Source organism: Phyllobates terribilis, unplaced genomic scaffold, assembly GCF_046119375.1.
Source record: "Phyllobates terribilis strain yellow unplaced genomic scaffold, ASM4611937v1 Scaffold_7__3_contigs__length_470593459, whole genome shotgun sequence".
NCBI classification, from domain to species: Eukaryota; Metazoa; Chordata; class Amphibia; order Anura; family Dendrobatidae; genus Phyllobates; species Phyllobates terribilis.
Window position 1 is genome coordinate 323,950,546 of NW_027362767.1, and position 22,772 is coordinate 323,973,317.

The 22,772-nt window shown below is 45.7% G+C and overlaps 1 protein-coding gene across 7 annotated transcripts in view; it reads left to right on the forward strand.

Annotated features, from left to right (window-relative positions):
* Positions 1-22,772, forward strand: part of KIAA1210 (KIAA1210 ortholog) — a 131,876-nt gene that overhangs the window by 66,839 nt on the left and 42,265 nt on the right. For all 7 annotated transcript variants that reach the window (XM_073641174.1, XM_073641175.1, XM_073641178.1 and 4 more), the window contains one exon: positions 745-821. In XM_073641174.1, the coding sequence (XP_073497275.1) occupies positions 745-821 (77 nt within the window). The remainder of the gene's footprint in view (positions 1-744; positions 822-22,772) is intronic.

Here is a 22,772-nt window from a genome sequence, read left to right on the forward strand (position 1 = left end):
TTATAGAACTCATGCAGTGCATCCATCACATAGAAGACACTGAGATTTCTGTATATACATCACATAGGAGACACTGTGGCTGCAGCATATACAGTACATCACATAGGAGACAATGGGGCTAGAGCACATACATTACAAAGGATATGCTAAAAGTGGAGTAGATAAATCGCATGGGATACACTGGGGCATATACTGTACATCACAGAAGAAGACAGGGACGCATACACCGCAGGAGACGCCGGGGCACATAAGTACTTTTTGGACCCTTCAATTGTCGGGTGTTGTGAAAACCTCCTATAGTCTATAGTTCCTACAGTTATATTATATTTTGTCTTCACAAATTGAAAAAAAGGACACACACTTAAAAGAATGCTAGTATCAGAAATCTGGTGCAAGTTATACCTTGTTTTTTGCACAAATCAATTTGGACTATAAATATAATATTAATTTGTACAAAAAAAAAGTGTCTAGAACAGGATATGTGGCTTTTATGAATCTAAAATTATGATTTTATTATTGGTGTATGCTAGTTTTTAGGTGCAATGTAATAGCACATTTTAGGCAAAGAGTTGACCTAAGCATCAAACTTCAAACTGAGTGTGCCAAGTCTTACACTTAGCATGCACCAGTGTGATAAACTGGCAGATGTTGCAATTGCCAGGTTTACATTTATTTTGCTCTATACTTATTAGACCGCATTAGTAAATGTGTTAATGCTTCCAATATGTCTCTTCTTCTTGATAGTGATGCAATTATGGCTGCAAATACTTCAGAAGGAACACGGACAGTAGAAGCAGAAGAGACCCATGAAGAATGTTCTGGTAAGTGATTTTTATATACTTTTTTTGTGAAATACATTCTTGTGGCTTTTTGAGCATTTAAGTTACAACCAATTCAAGGTCCTGCCACATACAGTGTATAAAACAGCATTTAACATAGTCTAATATATACAACTTACAATATCTAGTGAAGAATATCACAATTCTACACTGGTATCCATCCTTTGTGTGCTTTTATGCTTCTACTCATCACTATATACAAACTATTAGAAATATAAGTGGCAGTTGGTATTGTCAATGGCAGCTTTCTTGGCTATCATGCTGAAGATATTCAGAGAGTGTGATTTAAACAAAACCTTATAGAATGATCAAGCTTTTCAAAACTATCTTGGTGAAGGATCCTTATCATTAGTCAGTCACTAAAAAAAGGGAATTTCTAAGACGTCATAGTGCCGAATAAGAAGGGGGCAAATTTACTCTTGTGACCGTGTCTTGACTTTTTGGTGCAAATTGTTGCATTTTGCTTTATTATTGTTCTAAAAAACTTTTGCATTGAACTAAAATAAAGTAATGTGTGGTTTCATGGAGAGAAGAGGGCATTGCTTAGTTAGAACAGTGGAATGGCCAAACAAGAAGTGGTTCAAAATTAGACCAATTTAAATCCTGCACGAGACACTGATAAATTTGGCTAGTTTTTAGACTGTTTAGTATGTTTGTACCGTCAAACTTAGACAGTATTAGTAAATCTGCTCCAAAAGTTCCCAAAACATGAGTTTTGTAAGGCTGAAAAAAAATTGCCTCATTGTCCGCTTTAAAGCACCACACCAGCATTTTTTTGTTTTCATCGCTGGAGTAATGCTACTAATCAAAATTCTGTGACCCTAGTCTTCTACTTACTAGTCACTGTCTTCAGCTCTTCCCGGCGATGCTCTGGTCCAGAGCTGCCATCTTGTGACCGCAACTTCTGACTGACCAGAAGTCATAGTTAACAGTCACAAGCTCTCAGTGTAAGTCTGAGACCCTCGTTCTGGCCTCTTCATGCCTCTCATAGATTTACATTGAGTAATGACTTCCGAATTGGCCAGAAAACACTGGAGCGATCCAGCAGGTCATAAATAGCTAGAGACCGACAGGAGCGGCGCCAGGACCATATGAAGACAGCAGCTGGTAAGTATAAGACCGGGGACAGGAAACTAACATTAATAGCACCACTCCAGCCCTGCTGTAAAAAAACAAATCCGATAGAGAAGTGAATTAATTGTTAGCCAGTCAGCATTGCCAAGAGTTTTTCAGCATTGTTGGTTGAGAGCAGCTGAAAAAATGGTTTTCTTCACAGTGAACTTACCAAATTTCCTTCTCCATTGAATGCCACCCTCGGATTACCCCTCCTACCCACTAGTAGTAGTAGCCCTTCGTATCCACTGGTCTGACCAGGTATTCTGTCATTGGTGGAGTTTGAGTCCCTGTAGTCTGTATAGATGTTGCTTAGGATTAAAGGAAATGTGTCACCCCCCGGGTGATATCAGACCTCTACTATGGGCATACAGGTGATAGAAAAGTAAATCTATACTTACCTGTATGGCCCATAGCAGAGGTCGGATTGCAGAGAAATCTGGTTTTATAAAGTCTGTTTTCCAGAGGATTGGCATCCAGGGGACACCAAGCAAACCCCTCCTATCTGCTTACTATTCCTCTAAATCACCGCCTTCATGCTAAATTACCATATTCCCCCCTCCCCTGCACGTCGCAGGGCCCTGTGACAGGCCCTGTGACGTGCCCTGCTTTGCCTCCCCTCCGCATGTGACGCCTCTACTCAGAAAGGCCGTGTTTTACCCTGGGTGATGGGGGACTCGGTGTCGGGCCCTGCGTTGAAGAGATGGGATGCAGCCGTGGCCCGGGCCCGACCCGTGCTCAGGGCCGTCACATTAGAAAGAGATGGTGTGGGCTATTCCGGGTTGAGTGGCTGATTAACGACTACGCCACCTGTGGTGTCTGGTGAAGGGCCACCAGCGTCACTACAGTCCGCTGAGGCCTGGTGTCATGGCGGCTAAAGTTCTCACTGCTCCCCACAGGCGGAGCAAGGCCTCAGGGCAGGCAAGACCGGATGAAGGGGGGGTAGTAGTGCGGGGAGTACGGGCACCGTGTCGCGTGGTATGGCGCGTAATGAACAGTCCGGAGGCCATAGGGGTGAACTTCCAAAGCTTTACTTACTCAGAGATGTTAGCAGGAAGGCGACTCCCTGCTCCTCGCGGAGTCCTGCGGCCACCAGGGACGGGGGTCCGACTACCTCCGAGGAAGTCCAGTGTTCGGTAGCGACCCTACACCAGAGTGTTCCTGCACTACAGACTTCACCCTTTCCCATCTGTGCGTGTTTAGATAGGCCGGGTCTCCCTCTGAGCTCCTCTCAGGTGTAGGGGTCGGGTGGCAATTCCTCTCCATCCGACGCCCGGTGGGATCCTCAGGGCCTAACCGGGCTTTCCCGTCCTGGACGTAGAGTGCGAGGTCGGGTGTCGGGGGTTGGTACCCCTCTCGCAGCCGGAATCCCTCTGAATAGACCAGGTAGGCGAGGACAGGTGGCGTGCTCCGCTCCGTCTGCATCCTCCCCGGGACCCATTTGCTAGGGAGCCACACTCTAAAGCTCCCGGGCTTTCTTGATCCTGGTCCTCGGCCGGGTTGAGACATTCCTACGCCTGCAACCTCCCTCTCGTCCCAAGATCAGGGTACGAGGGCTGTGTCCCAATCCAGTGCAGGCCCACACAGGTCTGCGCTCCCGGAGGGAAGTCACATTACACACAGTATTTTGACAGCACAGTGACAGCCGACAGACTAGCTAAGGCTAGCGAAGAACCAGAAGAAGACGAACCAGAAGGACCAAGATCAAAGATGGCATTCTATTAAATATGAAATTTGAAGTGTAACCTACTAGTTGTTCCTCCACCCACACCCACTAACTGGTTCCTACCACTTTGTGTTCCCCAGTCTCCCTGTAACCAGGGGAGCAGCACCTAGTGCATACTAGCTCCCTCTGGTGGAAATGTGGTGTTGGATGCAAAAGGCTAGATCACTACCATCACACCGGCTTTACCTCAGAGGAGGAACACCACACTCCATTGAAGAAGTGCAGCATTCCTGTGGCGATCGAACCCTCAGGGGCGCCACATGCGCAGAGCACCGCTCATGTGGATCACGCTTTGTTTCCCTACGGCCCCTTTTGGCTGCTTACTGCGCCGCAGCCTTGTATTGCGCAAGTGACGGTGAGTCACTGAGACTTCTGCTCCGTTGGCAGTACGCAACCAAACAGGGCCGGAGGGAAACAAAGTACGCTCCAAGGGAGTGACGCTTTGCTTATGCGTGGGAGAGGAGGCAGAGCAGGGCACGTCACAGGGCCTGTCACAGGGCCCTGTGACGTGCAGTGGAGGGGAGGAATATGGTAATTTAGCACAGAGGCGGCAATTTAGGGGAATAGCAGACACCAAGCCTCTGGAAAACAGACTTTATAAAACCAGATTTCTCTGCAATCAGACCTCTGCTATGGGTCATACAGGTAAGTATAGATTTACTTTTCTACACCCTGTATGCCCAGAGTCTGATATCACCCAGGGGGAGTGATGCATTCCCTTTAGAGTCCCATCTCGTGCCCTGAAAGTTTGTAACCTCAGAAATATAGAAAACTTTTGATAATGTTGCCCATGAGATGTGTCTTCGAGTACATTGGAAACTAGAACAAATTGTATGGTGGTCAGGATTGGGTTTTGTTCAATGGATTGGTGTAATTTCTAATTAGAGATTTTTCTTTTTATAGTTATAACCTATGTATACTGGCAATAAAGCACATTTATTGAGCAGCAGTCACTTTTAAGCTGGACATAAATACACATTTTTGTTCGTAATCTGCTAATTTTAGCAGGAGCAGCTAATCTTGCAATATGCAAAGCGACCTCCTGACTCTCATCCGATATATGATGCCAGGGAAAAGCTGAATTAGGCGTGTTTGCAAATTCATCTTTGTCCTAGTTAGTACAATGTAAGTCTACTTTTTTTGCAGCAATGGTGCTCACTTAAAGGGAAGACATCATCAGAAAATGATCTATTGTTTATATCAGGTTTTTGTAGTGAGTTTTTAAAAAAAAATAAAATTAAAATAAGATCTGGGAAAAAACAATCTGTATTAACCCCTTCCCGACCCGTGTCACAGCGTCTGTGACATGGAAACCGGTGCGTTCCCGACCCATGTCACAGCGTCTGTGACATGGAGGGATCGCGCCCCTGCAGCGCCTGCGAGCGGGGTCGCTCAGGTGTCACAGTTGCTACTGGAACTGGACAACCTGTAGTTGACCCCACGGTGGGGGGGGTGGATTAACCCCCCCCCCGTGCCTAGGACCCCTCCGATTGGCAGTTTCACTTTCACTTTAGTGAAACTGCCAATCGGAATTAATTAAATATTTCACCAATGGAAATTTGTGAAATATTTAAGATCTGGGCATGGCCTGATGCATATAGCATCAGCCATTGGCTGGGGGGAGTGTCAACTCTGTCACGACCCCCCCCCCCCAGATCTGATTGGGGCTAGTGTCCATGTGACGCTAGCCCTCCAATCAGATGTGGAGGGTGTCGTTTTTACAATGGCTGACCAAGCTCCACAGCTTCCTCCCGTCCGTGAAAGCTGTGGAGCTTGGTCACCCACTGATCTGCTGCTGCCGCCGCCACCGATCTGCCGCCACCACTGATCCGACGCCGCCGATCCACCGCCGGTAATATTGCCCCCCCTTGTCCGATTCCAGCCCCCACTCCCCCCCTCTCCAACCCCCTCCACCCTAGTCCAATTTCATACCTGCACGCGACCTCTGCTCCCTCTCCCAAGTCTTCATCCACCGGCTGGTGCTCTCCTTCTGCCAGCCGGTGTACGGTGATCACAGGCAGCAGCAGGCTCACTGTGAATCCCCTGCGCCTGTGATCACCCACCATCCCTCCCAGTGATCACCCCCCGTCCCAGTGATCACCCGTCCCAGTGATCACCCACCCCACCCCTCCCTGTGATCACCCCCTACCCCGTCCCAGTGATCATCCCCCCCCCGCAAACCCAGTGATCACCCCCCTGCTGCTGCCGGCTCCTGCTCCCCTTTCTGCCCCAGTGATCACCCCCCCTTGATGCTGCCGGCCTCCTACCCCCCCTTGCTACTGCCTGCTCCTGCCCCCCTTTCTGCCCCAGGGTTCACCCCCTTGCTGCTGCTACTGCTGGCTCCTCCATCTCCTCAGCCCCCTCCTACGCCTGACCGCCCCCTCACGTGCCCCGTGTGCCTGAGCACGCCCCCTACGCCTGACTGTCCCCTCCGCCTGACTGTCCCCTCCGCCTGACTGTCCCCTCCGCCTGACCGCAGAACGTTACACCAAGCTCGCACGCACACGTGCACTCACACTATAATAAAGTTTCGATTTTTTTTTTTCTTTTTTTTACACACAGCACACAAAATGTCCCGCCCATCCCAGTCTAGGACGTACTCAGCTGAGGAGGCTATGTCAGGTTGGTGTGTGTGTTGTAGTGTGTGTGTGGTGTATACACTACACTATACCACACCGCACACCAACCTGACATACACTACACAATTTGTGAAGCACCTGGGGGTGCTCACTATGCATCTAGATAGGTGCCTTGGGGGGCCTAGTTTCCAAAATGGGGTCACTTGTGGGGGAGCTCCAATGTTTAGGCACACAGGGGCTCTCCAAACGCAACATGGTTCCAATTTGTTAGCGGACACCATGTCGTGTTTGGAGAGCCCCTGTGTGCCTAAACATTGGAGCTCCCCCACAAGTGACCGCATTTTGGAAACTAGACCCCACAAGGAACCTATCTAGATGCATAGTGAGCACTTGGAACCCCCAGGTGCTTCACAAATTGATTCATAAAAATGAAAAAGTATTTTTTTTTCCACAAAAATGTTCTTTTTTCATTTTTATGGATTAATTTGCGAAGCACCTGGGGGTTCAAAATGCTCACCATCCATCTACATAAGTTCCCTGGGGGGTCTAGTTTCCAAAATGGGGTCACTTGTGGGGGAGCTCCAATGTTTAGGCACACAGGGGCTCTCCAAGCGCGACATGGTGTCCGCTAACAAATTGAATGGAAAATCGGCTCAAATTGTTAGCGGACACCATGTTGCGTTTGGAGAGCCCCTGTGTGCCTAAACATTGGAGCTCCCCCACAAGTGACCCAATTTTGGAAACTAGACCCCCCCAGGGAACTTATCTAGATGGATAGTCAGCACTTTAAACCCCCAGGTGCTTCACAAATTGATCTGTGAAAACGAAAAAGTACTTTTTTTTCACAAAAATTTTCTTTTAGGCTAAATTTTTTAATTTTCACATGGGTAACAGGATAAAATGCATCCTCAAATTTGTTGGGCAATTTCTTCAGAGTACATAAACCACTGTTTGGGCGCATGGCAGGGCTCAGAAGGAAAGGAGCACAATTTGACTTTTGGAGCTAATTTTCCATTCAAAAAGTGAAATGGCCTCCTTCCCTTCTGAGCCCTGCCGTGCGCCCAAACAGTGGTTTATGACCACATATGAGGTATCAGTGTACTCGGGAGAAATTGCCCAACAAATTTTAGGATGCATTTTATCCTGTTACCCATGTGAAAATTAAAAAATTTAGGCTAAAAAAAAATTTTTGTTAGAAAAATTAAAATGTTCATTTTTTTTCTTCCATGTTGCTTTAGTTCCTGTGATGCACCTGAAGGGTTAATCTTCTTGAATGTACTTTTGAGTAGCTTGAGGGGTGCAGTTTTTGGAATGGTGTCACTTTTGGGTGTTTTCTGTCATGTACACCCCTCAAAGGGACTTCAAATGTGATGTGGTCACAAAAAAATGGTTTTGTAAATTTTGCTGAAAAAAAGATAAATTGCTGATGAACTTTGAACCCTTCAAACTTCCTACCCCCAAATTTTTTTTCCAAAAATTGTGCTGATGTAAAGTAGACATGTGGGAAATGTTATTTATTAACTATTTTGTGTCACATCACTCTCTGGTTTAGCAGAATAAAAATGCAAAATTTGAAAATTGCTAAATTTTCTAAATTTTTGCCAAATTATTGATTTTTTCACAAATAAACGCAAATATTATCGACCTAAATTTAATACTAACATGAAGCCAAATATGTCACGAAAAAAACAATCTCAGAATCGCTAGGATCCGTTGAAGTGTTCCAGAGTTTTTACTTCGTAAAGGGACACTGGTCAGAATTGACAAAAATGCCAAGGTCTTTAGGGTCAAAATAGGCTGGTTCCTGAAGGGGTTTGAAAAATAGAAATCTTGCAGTTTTCATTCTGGCCACTTAGGCTTTCTTAAAACTCGAATGTGCTGTAGTTTAAGGAAAGAACACGTGTATGTAGTCTCAGGAAAGAACACAAGTACATATTCACAATAGTTGGAATCCGACCCTATCTTTTTGAAATTTCTAATGAGTCTGTGCACAGATCATCATGAAGGAAGAGAAGCAGAGTCATCTGTGACATCACCTATTCTTATTAGTGTTATGTTCTGCTACCAGAGCTAAGAAAAGAGAGGAGATCTGTCCCTACGATAGAACTCAGCTTAATCCCTACGATGTAACAGGGGACCTGATCCTGCGATCAGACCTGCTAAAGTCCTAAGCTAGTCTGTACGGAGACCTATAGATGTGGGGAAGGAATCCCTACAAGTACTAAGGACTGGGAGGAAAAATGGGACACCTCCTAACAGAAATAGTAGCAGACAGACGAACAAACAAAATATAAAGAACACAGAGGTCCGTAGACCAAGCAAACTAACAGAGTTAGATACAGAGCACAGGCTAGCTAGAAAGTAGTTATACAATGAAGTCCAGCAAAGCCAGAAGGGCGGAGCAGGATTAAATAGGCCAACAAGGTCATGTGACCAGCAAAGGAAAAAACCTAAGAGCAAGGTTCTAACAGTACCCCCCCTTCTAAGAGGATCCTCCGGATCCCCTAGGACCAGGCTTATCAGGAAATCTCCTGTGAAACGCTCTGATAAGTCTGGACGCGGAAACATCATCCGACCTCACCCAAGAGTTATCCTCGGGTCCGAAACCTTTCCAGGCCACAAGATACTGCAAACTACCTCTATACCGTCTAGAGTTAAGGATGCGAGAAATTTCATATTCCCCGTCCTCCACCACCGGAGGAACAGAGGCAGAGGCGTCACAATCCGATACAACAGCTTTTTTCAACAGAGAGACATGAAATACCGGATTAATTCTCCAGGAGGTAGGAACCTCCAACCTAACAGCAGATTGGTTGACAACCTGAAGCACCTTAAAGGGCCCTACAAACTTGGGACCCAATTTCTTAGAAGGAATCCTCAACCGCAGATTCCTAGAGGACAACCAAACCATGTCACCAACAGTGAACAAAACCTCCTGTCGTTTCCTATCAAAGTAGTCTTTAGATTTTCTGTTGGCCTCCTGAAGATTACCACGCACATCCGTCCAAACTCTCTCCAAATCACCGGAAAAATTCTCCTCCTCAGGCACGGCAGATCCCAACTTGGAGAACGACCCAAACGACGGATGTCTCCCAGAACAACAAAAAAAAGGCGAACAACCAGCAGAAGAAGATGTATGATTGTTCAGAGCAAATTCAGCAAGTGGCAGAAACTCAGACCACCCCTCTTGATTGTCTGCCACAAAACAACGCAAGAACTGCTCAACATCCTGGTTTTTCCTTTCTGTCTGGCCATTAGATTCAGGATGATATCCGGACGAGAACGACAAATGAACTCCCAACCTGTCACAAAAGGCACGCCAAAAACGAGCCACGAACTGAGGACCCCTATCAGAAACAATGTCAGTAGGAACACCATGAAGTCTGACAATTTCCTTGACAAAGGCCTTAGCGAGAGTTTTAGCGCAGGGCAGTTTGATGAAGGGAACCAAGTGACACATCTTGCTAAAACGGTCCACGACCACCCAGATGACAGTAAAACCCTCAGAGGGGGGAAGGTCAGTTATAAAGTCCATAGCCAAATGTGTCCAAGGAGCACTGGGAACCTCCAAAGGACAAAGCAACCCCGCAGCAGGAGTATGTGAGGACTTAGATCTAGCACATATAGTACATTGACGCACCCACTTAATGACTTCCTTCTGCCATCCAGGCCACCAAAAACTGCGACCCACCAGTCTCTTGGTCTCAGAGATTCCGGGATGACCTGCCAACCGAGATTCGTGACACTCAACAAACAAATCTCTCCTAAAGGTCCCAGGCACAAACAACCTCCCATGAGGAGTGTTAGATGGGGCATTCTCCTGTGCTTTAAGAATCTCATCTTCCAAAACGGAGTCCAAAGCAGCTATCACAACACCTTCTTGTAAAATGTTCTCCTCTTTCTCAGCACCGACTATGGGAGAAAAACTGCGAGACAAGGCATCCGCCTTAACATTCTTAGTACCAGGGATGTAAGTAACGGAGAAATTAAACCGCGAGAAAAACAGTGCCCACCTAGCCTGACGGGCATTCAGGCGCTTGGCAGCATCAAGATATATCAGATTTTTATGATCCGTAAGAACCTGAACGGGAAATTCCGCACCTTCCAAGAAGTGGCGCCAGTGTTCAAATGCGAGTTTAATAGCCAATAATTCCCGATTACCAATATCGTAATTCAGTTCAGTCTCCGAAAATTTTTTTGAAAAAAAGGCACAGGGATGTAATCCATCCCCGTTATCCTGAGACAATACTGCGCCAACCCCCACAGAGGAAGCATCAACCTCAACCAAAAACGGCTTAGTCACATCAGGCTGCATAAGGATGGGAGCAGAGGTGAACCTCTCCTTGAGATACACAAAAGCTTCAATGGCCTCAGAAGACCACTGAACCGCATCAGCACCTTTCCTGGTGAGATCGGTCAGAGGTTTGACAATACTAGAAAAATTTTTTATGAATTTTCTGTAATAATTGGCGAAACCTAAAAACCTCTGTATCGATTTCAAACCAATAGGCCTAGGCCATTCCTGTACAGCTTGAACTTTAACCGGGTCCATCTCAAAACCTTCGCTGGAGATAATGTAACCCAAAAAACTAATTCTCTGTACAGCGAACTCACATTTCTCCAGCTTAGCAAAAAGCGAATTGTCCATTAATAACTGTAATACCTCACGTACGCTCCGCCAATGAGACTCCAGATCCGGCGAATAAATCAAAATGTCATCCAAATACACAACCACATTTTTGCCGATCAAAGGTCTAAGGATGTCATTAATAAGATTCTGAAAAAATGCAGGAGCATTAGTAAGACCAAAAGGCATAACCAGATTCTCAAAATGACCCACAGGAGTGTTAAAAGCAGTCTTCCATTCGTCACCCTCCTTCATGCGCAACAGATTGTATGCCCCCTTAAGGTCAATTTTAGAGAACCACTTGGCCCCCATTAACTGGTTAAACAGATCAGGAATCAATGGCAGTGGGTAAGGATTGCGTACAGTAATTTTGTTAATCTCACGAAAATCCAGACAAGGACGTAAATCGCCGTCCTTTTTTTTTACAAAAAAAAACCAACCGCCACAGGAGACTTAGAGGGCCTAATGTGACCGGCGGCCAAACTTGTCTGTATGTATTCCTCCAAAGCCTTCCTCTCAGGAATAGTAAGGTTAAATAAACGACTTTTAGGAAGAGTCGCTCCAGGGACAAATTCAATAGAACAATCATAGTCTCTATGGGGAGGCAAAACCTGCGATTCCTTCTCAGAAAAAACTCTCCAAAAATCCTGAATAGGAACAGGCAATTCTTCCCTATCCAAAGCTGCAATACGCCCGTTACAACACTTGTCATAACATTTATGGCTCCAGGATTTAATTTCACTGGTAGACCAATCCAGTACAGGATTGTGAAATTTTAACCAGGGCAATCCCAATATTACTGGAGAAGGCAAGTTATTCAAAACTACCAAATCCAATTTCTCATGGTGAACACCATTAATAGTGAGAGGAAATTCACAGACCTTGAGAGTAATATTCTTCAAAGGGGAACCATCCACAGAAACCACAGCAATGGGGGATGATAAAGGTTCGGGTTTTAAATTGAGTCTTTCCAAGAATCCCCCATCAATTACATTCAGAGTAGACCCACAATCAACAAACACCCGAAATTCCATTAATTTTTCCTGAGCAATCGTGGAAGCAGCTAAAAATACACCCTTGGAATTTAAACAGGCAATACGGGCATGACTGACCATTTTTTTTTCTTTCTTCATACGAAGCTCACAGCCTTTAATCAAATGACCAGATTTTCCGCAATAGAAACACAAGCCTTCAGAAAATCTACGGTCTTTTTCTTGAGAGCGAGGTGCCACCGATCCAATCTCCATCGGTTCACCACTGTTAGTACACACATTCTCATAACCAGAAACTGACATAGCAGAGGATTTGCTCTCATTAACCCTTGCACGCAGTCTCCTATCCACCCGTATAGCTAATTGCATAGCCTGTTGCAAATCTTCAGGTGTAGGATAAGCAATTAGCAGGTCTTTAACCCTTTCATTGAGCCCAGCAAGAAATAGACTTTTCAGAGCAGAATCGTTCCACCCTGTTTGAGTAGACCAATGACGGAAATGAGTACAATATTTTTCCACATTACCTGATCCCTGTCTCAAACGTATTAACTCAGTCTCAGCTGATGAGACACGGTCAGGATCATCATATAATAGCCCCAAAGCAGAAAAAAAACTATCCACTGATCTGAAGCATGTATCACTAGGTTGCAAAGAAAAGGCCCACTCCTGAGGCTCTTTGCGCAAAAGTGACATTATGAACCCTATGCGCTGGGATTCATCCCCAGAGGACTTGGGTCTCAAACGAAAATACAATAAGCAAGCATTTTTAAATGAAAAAAATTCTCGGTGTTCACCAAAAAATAAATCCGGCAAACATACCTTAGGCTCCAAGAAATGTGCTCCAGGACAGTTACTCACGTGCTGACGGAGCTCGGCCACCTCCAGAGAGAGTCCCTGCAGGCGATGAGCCAAATCCTGAACCGACACCATGATGGAACAGAAAAATCTTTCCTTAGAGAATTTGCAGACTGGACTTACTGTTATGTTCTGCTACCAGAGCTAAGGAAAGAGAGGAGATCTGTCCCTACGATAGAACTCAGCTTAATCCCTACGATGTAACAGGGGACCTGATCCTGCGATCAGACCTGCTAAAGTCCTAAGCTAGTCTGTACGGAGACCTATAGATGTGGGGAAGGAATCCCTACAAGTACTAAGGACTGGGAGGAAAAATGGGACACCTCCTAACAGAAATAGTAGCAGACAGACGAACAAACAAAATATAAAGAACACAGAGGTCCGTAGACCAAGCAAACTAACAGAGTTAGATACAGAGCACAGGCTAGCTAAAAAGTAGTTCTACAATGAAGTCCAGCAAAGCCAGAAGGGCGGAGCAGGATTAAATAGGCCAACAAGGTCATGTGACCAGCAAAGGAAAAAACCTAAGAGCAAGGTTCTAACAATTAGTTGATACTGTGTGATCAGCTGCGTATAGAAGTGTTAGCTGTCATTGTAATTCTTCCTCTGGTGATAAGGAGCCTGCTGAAAACTCTTCTGAAATGAAAGGAAGTATGAGTCTAAAATAGCCCCTGTGATCAGTGTAAAATTTGCAGGATTACTAATTTTGTATTTTAATAAAGATCATGATATGGAAAAAAAAGTCAACTTTATTTTTTAAATACATGTAACCAAAAACCTGATTTAAATAACAGGTAATTTTTTTTAATATATCTTTCCTTCAAGGGTTGGCTTCATTTAGATGATGGTAAAGTAGCTGACTGCCTAGGACAGTGTTCCTTTAACTCCGGTCCTCAAGAGCCACCAACAGGCCATATTTTCAGGATTTCCTTCGTATTGCACAGGTGATGGAATTCTTGCCTATCCAGGTGATGGAATTATCACCTGGTGGCTCTTGAGGACAGGAGTTGAGGATCACTGGCCTAGAGTTTGAGAACTGATCAATATTGGTTTCACTCTAAGTGGTAGTCTAGGTGGGAAAACCTCTTCTCTTTTTTTAAGGAAAATTTAGGCATTTTTCTATTCTGTTGCGAATACCATTTTAACAATAGTAACACCTTGTATAGATCCTTATTTAAATAAATATATAATATAACTATATTAGGAAATCCTGATGCAATATGCTCTCATAGCTATTGGTCTGTGCAGGGTTCATTACAAAAATGTATTTGGCTTTGACTAAATCGGCATATTTATGCATTATATTGAGAGGCCATTGATTTTTCTAGACACAATGTTTTTTCTTCTGTGTTGGTGCTGCAGGCGAACGTCGTAGCTTCTGCTAGGTTCAGTCATAGCTTACAGATGGCCTTTGTGGGACCTTTTGTTAAAGGCTTAGTCCAAAATAGACAACTTCTTGAAGGCTGCAGCCAGTCAGTGGTCCTGATCAGCTGCAGTGCTCATGTGGAATTGTTTGTCAGGAGACCGACTGGAGACACAGGTCTCTCAGGTAAGTATAGATTTTCTTTTTAATTAATGTTTGCATCCTTGAATCATTTGAAGGATTTGTCCAATAGTGGTTAACCCTTTAAACAGCATAGTCAAAAGAGAGATTAATTTTCAGAACATTAATTCAGATTACAGTAGTATTTGAGATCTAAGGGGTAACATTTCTCCTTGAGGAGAGTGACAAGCCAGGCCTGGCATGTCAGAGTGAGGAGACTTCTAAACCATGCTTGCTTCTCTGGGAAATTAAATATGCAAATTGCCTCTTCAGAGAGGAAGAGAACTAGAACTCTATAGTGCCACCTATTGTAAGTAGCAATCCTACAAGTCAATATCGACCCTTTAAATAGCCTTGTCATATGACTTATGATAAAAGCCAAATCAGAATGTCAATTTGCAGACAGTGTTTCGGGGCATTGCCCCTCATCAGTGCAAAGTATGAGATCTGATTTGGCTAGGTGAGAGGCTAAGACTGAAATCTAAGGGGTAACGTTTCTCCTTGTGGAGATTGACAAACCAGTCCTGGCTTGTCATAGTGAGGAGTCTTGTAGGCACCATACAGTATTATTTAAGAAAATGTATACGGGAACTATGGTACTATGTTGTACAGGGTTTATTTGTGAATCCCTACTGCTCTGATGTAATTTGGTGCCTGTATAAAGTTATGACAACACAACGAAGGGTTCGGATCTTTGCGCCATGTGCACTTGAACGTTTTATGGCCTCATGTAAACAGTTGAGTCTGTTACCTTTTTTAGTGTGGAGTTTTCTGACACAAGAGATGGATGCAAGCACCGCTCTGTACTTTACCAGCAGCACAAATAACAGTACAGACCCTGATGACGGTCCAACAAGACACGAGCGCTGCTCTGCTGTCATCCGTCAGCTATGTTATTTACTGCTCCTTGTTTATTCCAAGTCCTGTACTTAGAAGAATGCAGAGTATAAACTCACTTCAAATGCTGCAGCTGCCTTGTAAATGTCCATGTGTTACTTCCCAGCATTTTCCTATATTTCATTCTTATAAATTACCCTGCCAGAAGAATACAAAATACATGGGAAAATGTCTGCAGACCAGATTGTGGTAGATGTAAGACAAGTCCAAGCTGAGCGTTCAACAATTGTTTATGCTGAGCCTCAATTATGGCTCTTTACAAGCTGACAAGTTTAATGAAAGGCATGGAACTTCAAGGAACAAGGGGACGCCGATTGTATATAGATCATGCGTGTATTCTAGCACTCGTGCATAACCTGGATACTTCTGATCTACAGAACAACCTTCCTTTCTGTTAGTTTGTACATGTGATATAGTCCATGAATATCCCTGTGATGTCACTGAAATCCCTGTTCTGTTTTCAATCATTCTGTAGGATTTCCCTAAGACGGTGTTTCATTTTTCCTATAAAGTACTACAGTAAAGGGTGCCAACTTTTGGAAAATTGCTGACAGTCAGTGGCATAACTAGAGACCTGTTGGCTCCAGGACATATTTTGGCACTGCCTCCCAAAGAACAAGAGACCAAGCTACCATTTTAATTGCTTAGATCCGTAGGTTCTTGCAAGCCTTCTTCTACATGCAGTGATGTCTTTTCTGATTAGAGTTGTTTTCTTTCCTATACTTCGCCATACAGTCTAGGCCAGGAATGTCAAACCTAAATACACAGAGGGCTAAAACTAGAAACTTGGACAAAGTCACGGGCCAACCAGTATACAGAATAATGGACCCCACATAGTCCTCCATACAGAATGATGGGCCCCACATAGTCCTCCATACAGAATGATGGGCCTCACATAGTCCTCCATACAGAATGATGGGCCCCACATAGTCCTCCATACAGAATGATGGGCCTCACATAGTCCTCCATACAGAATGATGGGCCCCACATAGTCCTCCATACAGAATGATGGGCCCCACATAGTCCTCCATACAGAATGATGGGCCCCACATAGTCCTCCATACAGAATGATGGGCCCCACATAGTCCTCCATACAGAATGATGGGCCCCACATAGTCCTCCATACAGAATGATGGGCCCCACATAGTCCTCCATACAGAATGATGGGCCCCACATAGTCCTCCATACAGAATGATGGGCCCCACATAGTCCTCCATACAGAATGATGGGCCCCACATAGCCCTCCATACAGAATGATGGGCCCCACATAGCCCTCCATACAGAATGACGGGCCCCACATAGCCCTCCATACAGAATGACGGGCCCCACATAGCCCTCCATACAGAATGACGGGCCCCACATAGCCCTCCATACAGAATGACGGGCCCCACATAGCCCTCCATACAGAATGACGGGCCCCACATAGCCCTCCATACAGAATGACGGGCCCCACATAGCCCTCCATACAGAATGACGGGCCCCACATAGCCCTCCATACAGAATGACGGGCCCCACATAGCCCTCCATACAGAATGACGGGCCCCACATAGCCCTCCGTACAGAATGACGGGCCCCACATAGCCCTCCGTACAGAATGACGGGCCCCACATAGCCCTCCGTACAGAATGACGGGCCCCACATAGCCCTCCATATAGTATAATGGGCCCCACATAGGGCTGGTCGTTTTGGCGTCTGGCCTGCAGGGTGGTTTTATTTGGCAGAGTTTGACATCTATGGTCTAGGCCTACACAACAACTTCTCCTTTAATGAGTTCTTCTTTTCTAATGTTCTTTCATGGGTAAAATTGCAAAGTATTCATAAACTAGAGGAGTTTTGCAGTTTAAATTAAAAATCATTTCCATTCTCAACAAAAAAAAGTGATTTCTAATTTTGTTTTCCGCTCATAACTTTCTAACATTGGTTGCCGAATGTGCTCTACTCTTAACAACTCTTTCCAATAGAGTTTGTAAGCCGTGCTCTGAAGCTGGCTGGATCACTCAATCAGACTTTTAGCTCTCAATCTAGCCATCTTTAGAGTTGCTGCACTTCTCTGATGCTGTGGAGACAAAGCTCCTGCTCCAGGAACGGAGAGGGCACGGTTCAGGCCAGATGCGCAACAATGCTGCTTGACCGGACTGGCATTCGAACATGAGCTCAATGCCCACATCAGCAAGCAACAAGCAGGAGCCAAAGAAGAAGGGACGTGATATGCTCCTGCTGAAGATGAGCCAACCCCTTTAAGACTGCAGACTTGGACCAGACTTTCATTTTTGGTCACCCTGCTCCTCTTCAGGTCTGAGCTCCCCTGTACAGCATCAGGATGTTGTGTGTGCCTCTACATACAGCATCCTGGCACTTGAAGGTGTCAAGCCCAGTCCAGCAGTACTTGGACCTGCAGAGGAGCCAAGGAACAAAAAGGGTAAATGCATATTGGATTAATCTAACACATAACAGTTGATTTAACATAAAAAGCGTAATAAAAAAAATTGCACTCATTTAAGAGTGGAAAAATTGCCAACCTCCCTGTGTCCGTGTCTGTTGCATCACTGCTTACCCAGCTGTAGGATCAGGTACATATAGTGTATGAAGCTACAGATATATATAGTTGTTGTGATGCTATTGTTCTGTTTTCATTAAGGGGTCAGGATTGTTTAGTAAGAACACCCAAGAGCAAAGATTGTGATAGCTTGCAAGATCTTACAATTCCTTTCAGTATGCATACATAGGATTTTAATAGGTATGGATATATTCATTATTTCAGTTAATTATCCCGGAGGAAAAAAAAACTAATTTTAGATAAGGGGCAATCAGTGAAACTGTTATCTCTTGTTGGAGTGCTGCTGTGTAATGGTTATCGTCCCTGCATTGCTGCATCATTTAAAATAATGCATAACATAGCACTCATAGAAATTGGAATGTGTTCATTGTATTTTCTTTTCTGCTGCAGCTAATTAAAGGGAACCTGTCATGTGAAAAAAAACGCTTTTAACTTGCAGATATAGGGTTAATCTGCAGGTTAATAGCATTCTAATGCCATGGGGCTGCAGCACTGGGAGCCCGGCTGCCGGTAGGAAATGAGCTTTATTCCTCTGACTTTGTTGTAGAGGTGCGGCTTCAGTCGCCGCTCAGTACATAGTGAGTTGTGGCTGTAACCACACCCCGGCACTGACTGACAGCCGGCTCAGCAATGCTTCAGTAAAGAACTGGCTGTCCGTGTTGGGGCATGTTTTTTTTTTTTGTTTTTAGTCTTTTCTTTTTTTGTCTTGCAGTATTCCCTTATTTTTCAAATTCTTCAAAATGGTGCCCATAGGTCATGAATTTGGTTCAGAATTTTTTTTTACTTTATAAAGTAGAAAAGACACAAAAAATGGTTTATGTTTCACATTAGCCTTCAAATGCAACAAAATAAAAACTCCGCCAGAAACCTTACTCCGGGTAGGGATTGGAGTGAGATGCCCCCCAAAAGATGGGAAAAGACACATTTCATGAATGTTATAAAACATCTGTATAACCAAAATAAAAATAAACTTAAAGAAATACAGCTTAAAATGGCGAAAAAAATCCTAAAGCCACTAATAAAGATCAAATTACTCCAAAAAAGTGAAGAAACAGCAAAGATGTTTTGGGGCCTTGCTTTCGTTTCTACTCCTACCAAAGTTCTGTAAAGTGATCTTTGCATTCTGATTTAAGTGGCTGATATTCCAAATATCTAAAAGGAAACCTTGCATAGTGTCCAGGTTTATTGCTGATTCTGATCTTTGTGTATATACACACAGAATAACTATTCAAACCAAGCACACCTTCCCACCTGCTTGTTTCCCATCTCTCTCCACCCCCCTCCTTCTTTGATTGACAGCTCTGGCTTCATAGAGCCGAAGGACAGAAATAGGTGGGAACTTAAATGATTGGCCTCGCCATGATGCACCGAGTGCCTGTACTTGGTTTGAACAGTCGCTCTGTGCTGACAGTCACTTTAAGGCCACGTTCACACTTTCAGTATTTGGTCAGTATTTTACATCAGTATTTGTTCCTCTCCTGGTTTTGGCTTACAACCAGAGGAAAAGTATAATAGAAATGACTTTCCCCCTGGGCCGTGTGTGGGGGAGTACCCGGAGCCGGGTCTCTGTGTAATGCTAGGGGTTGTAGACTCTGTGGCGGCGACCCGGTCCCGTGGCTCAGGGTGGTCAAACCAGTGGCGGATCTCTTTATTTGGTTTTTAATGTTTAAATGTCCGACTACGCCACCCGTGGATTGCGGTCACTGAGAACTGCCCCTGCGGGGCAGACCGCTGAGGCTGATGTTGGGTTCGCAGCAGAGGGTAGTATAACTCCCCACGGGAGTATTATAGCCTCAGGCAGCGTGTGTGAATGGTGAGGGTTGTGCTGCATGGGCGCAGCAGAAATGACTGAGTCCGTGCAGTGCAGTTCAGGGTCTTTACTGTTGGTAATGGAGAAGGCCCTGCCGGGAGTACTGGCTAACATTAAAGGCCTGGTCAGTCTGTGAGCGAACAAGAGTCCCCCTGGCCAGGTGGAGGTGTAGGCCTTCCCGTCTGACTGCACTCTTCCTGGCTACCTTGCTGTAGTCGTGTAGTAGCCCACGTCCCTGAGTGTACCGTGTGGTGCTCACCCGTATGGCTGGTGACTTGGGGCCTTTGGTACCTTCCGCTCCTCGATGGCGGTGCTGGTCCCTTGCGTGTGACTGAGCCTCCGGGCTTTCTATGGCCAGAGGACCTGAAATCCCCTGCCAGGTGGTTTCTGATGTGGATATCCTCACAGCCTCGGACTCTGGTGTCCGGTTCTCTGCGTCTTCTGCCAGGATGAGCTCTATCAGCTCCAATCCCTGGCTCTCTGCTCCTGTGTTGCCTCCAGAGCTCCTTGCTGCTCCTCTGTCCCTTCCTCTGGACTAGAACTCGACTCCCTAACCCCGCCCCAGATCCAGTTTATAAAGGGCAGGTTCCTCCCCTCCCTGGACTGGGGCAGGAGGCGTTGCATGCAATAGTGCTCCTGACCAGGAAAACCCATGCTCGCTCTCAGACATGGTATTTCTACCACTGTGGCAACCAGACCCCCTGGGGTGCCACATTCCCCCCTGGTAAACTTTAGTACTCCGGGACTAAACACATTTTATGAAAACATACATAACAGGGCATAAGCAATAACACATCAACATATGTACAAGGAGTTCAGTCTTTATAGGTCACGGCGCTTCCGTAACCAGGTGTCCATGTCACCCAATATGTATTTTGAGGGACCCGTCCCAAACCCTCCACGTAGGCCCTGGGGTGGCTACAGGGCATCGATGATCTGGCGTTGGACCACGTCTTCAGCCACCTCCACGGGTTTTTGTTCTGTGGTCTGGCACAAAAGGGGCACTTAACAGGTGCAACTATTTACAAGGTACAGTTCCGGTTATTCATTGTCCAAAACCTGTCAGTCCATAAACCCTGTCGGGTAACTTGAGAAACATTAATTATTATTCATGCAACAAACATAAAACATTTCAACATTTGCAATATACAGGTATATATCATATATATATATATATATATATATATATATATATATATATATATATATATATATATATATATATATATATATATATATATATATATATATATATATATATATATATATATATATATATATATATTTTAGATTCTCCAGCGAGCGGGCTTCTGACCTCTAGTGCTCCTGGTGGACCTACGTAACACGCTATATCTGGTGGTGTTCTTTCTGGATCCCCTGTTTCCACCCCTTGTGTAGTGGGCTCGCTAGTGTCTGCACTACAGGTGTTTGGAGATGTTATGGGTAGGTTGGGCAGCTTTCTGCGTACTCTCTGGCTTACCACGGGCACGGCAGGCTCACTACTAGCAGAGGGTTGGTTCCCCTGGGCTGCTGGTATGGAATCTTCTGCCTCCGGGGCCGGTTGCTCTTCTGTAGGCCCTTGAGGGGCTGGCTGGAGAAAGGTAAGGACGGGTACCACAATAGCGTTGTTAATTTGTGTCCAGGACCGGGGAAATTCTCCAAGTACTGTACTGACCATTTCTTCCCTTTCCTCTGCGGGTTGCGGGCTATCTTGGTCTTCATCAGTGCTTTGCAGCTGCTCAGGACACTTCTTCAGGTGGTCTCTGGAGACAGTGACTGTGGTCTCTCCTCCATCCTTACTGATAATGCATACTTTCGGATTTTTTGATGACTTAAGGGCAGTACTGTGTACGGGTCTTTCTCCCACTGGTCATCCAACTTATGGAGCCACCTCTTCCTCTTCAAGACCTGCTCTCCAGGTGCCAGGGGAACAGCGGGAGCATGCTGGTTGTAAGTCCTCTCTTGCCTTTCTCTTGCTTGAGACAGACTTCTCTCAACACTCTCCTGCACTTTGCGGTACTGCTGCTGCCGTTCTGTATCCCAGTCTGCCTCTGGCGAGGTGTCCTCGGGTGTCAGGACTCCCATATCCAGGTCAATAGGCCGCTTACCAGGTCTTGCTCTCATTAGGTAAGCCGGGGTGCAGTTGGTGGAATTTACTGGGATGTGGTTATACAAGTCCACCAGATCAGGCAGTTTTTCAGGCCACAGACTGCGTTCTTCCAGGGGCAACGTTTTCAGCAAGTCTATCACCACCTGGTTCATCTTCTTGCTCAAAACGTTGGTTTGGGGGTGATAGGGCGTTGTCCTTATCTTCTTGCAGCCATACAGGTTGCAGAACTCCTGGAAGACCTCCGCTTCGAAGGCTGGACCTTGGTCAGTCAACACTTGCTCCGGATACCCTTGTGGATGGCAGAAGTGCTGCTGGAAGGCTCTAGCTGCTGTCTGAGCTGTTAAGTCCTTGACAGGGACCACCACCAGGAACCGGGAGTAGTGGTCTATGATGGTGAGGGCGTAGACATACCCGGACCTACTTGGAGCCAGCTTCACATGGTCCAGGGCTACCAGTTCTAGTGGCTGCTTGGTGATGATGGGCTGCAGGGGAGTATTCTGGCTGGCACGGTCCTTTCTTCTCAGGTTGCACGGGCCGCAGTCTCTGCACCATCTCTCAATGGCCCCTCTCATGCCTACCCAGAAGAACCGTTCACGCAACAGGAACTCCAACTTATTCCATCCAAAGTGCCCTGCTCCGTCGTGGTATGCCTCCAGGACCATAGCCGCGTCTCGTCTCGGGACCACTACCTGCCAGGTCAGCTCATGTGTCCGGGAGTTGACAATTCTCCGGCACAGCTTCCCCTTGTAGAGAAACAGTTTACTCTTCTCCTTGCACAGCTGTTTGGTCTCTTCCGGAGCGTCTGGGTCAAGGCGGGCATCAGCCTGTGTCAGCATCTCTTTTACCAGGCGGACGGCTGGGTCACTGTCTTGCGTCTCCGCCCAGCTGTACTGGGGTAAGGGATTGAACGTGGCAGAGTGCTTGTCCCTTACACAGTGGGAACACTGGGTAATCCCATGACGGTGGAACGCAGGGAGTTCAGTCTCTTCCAGTTCTTCTGGATCTTCCCCTCCGTCCGGTAAGTTCGGCATCCTGGACCGGGTGTCTGCGTTGGCATTTGTGCGTTCCGCCCGGTATTTGATGGTAAACTCATAGTTGGACAGCCGGGCTATCCATCTTTGCTC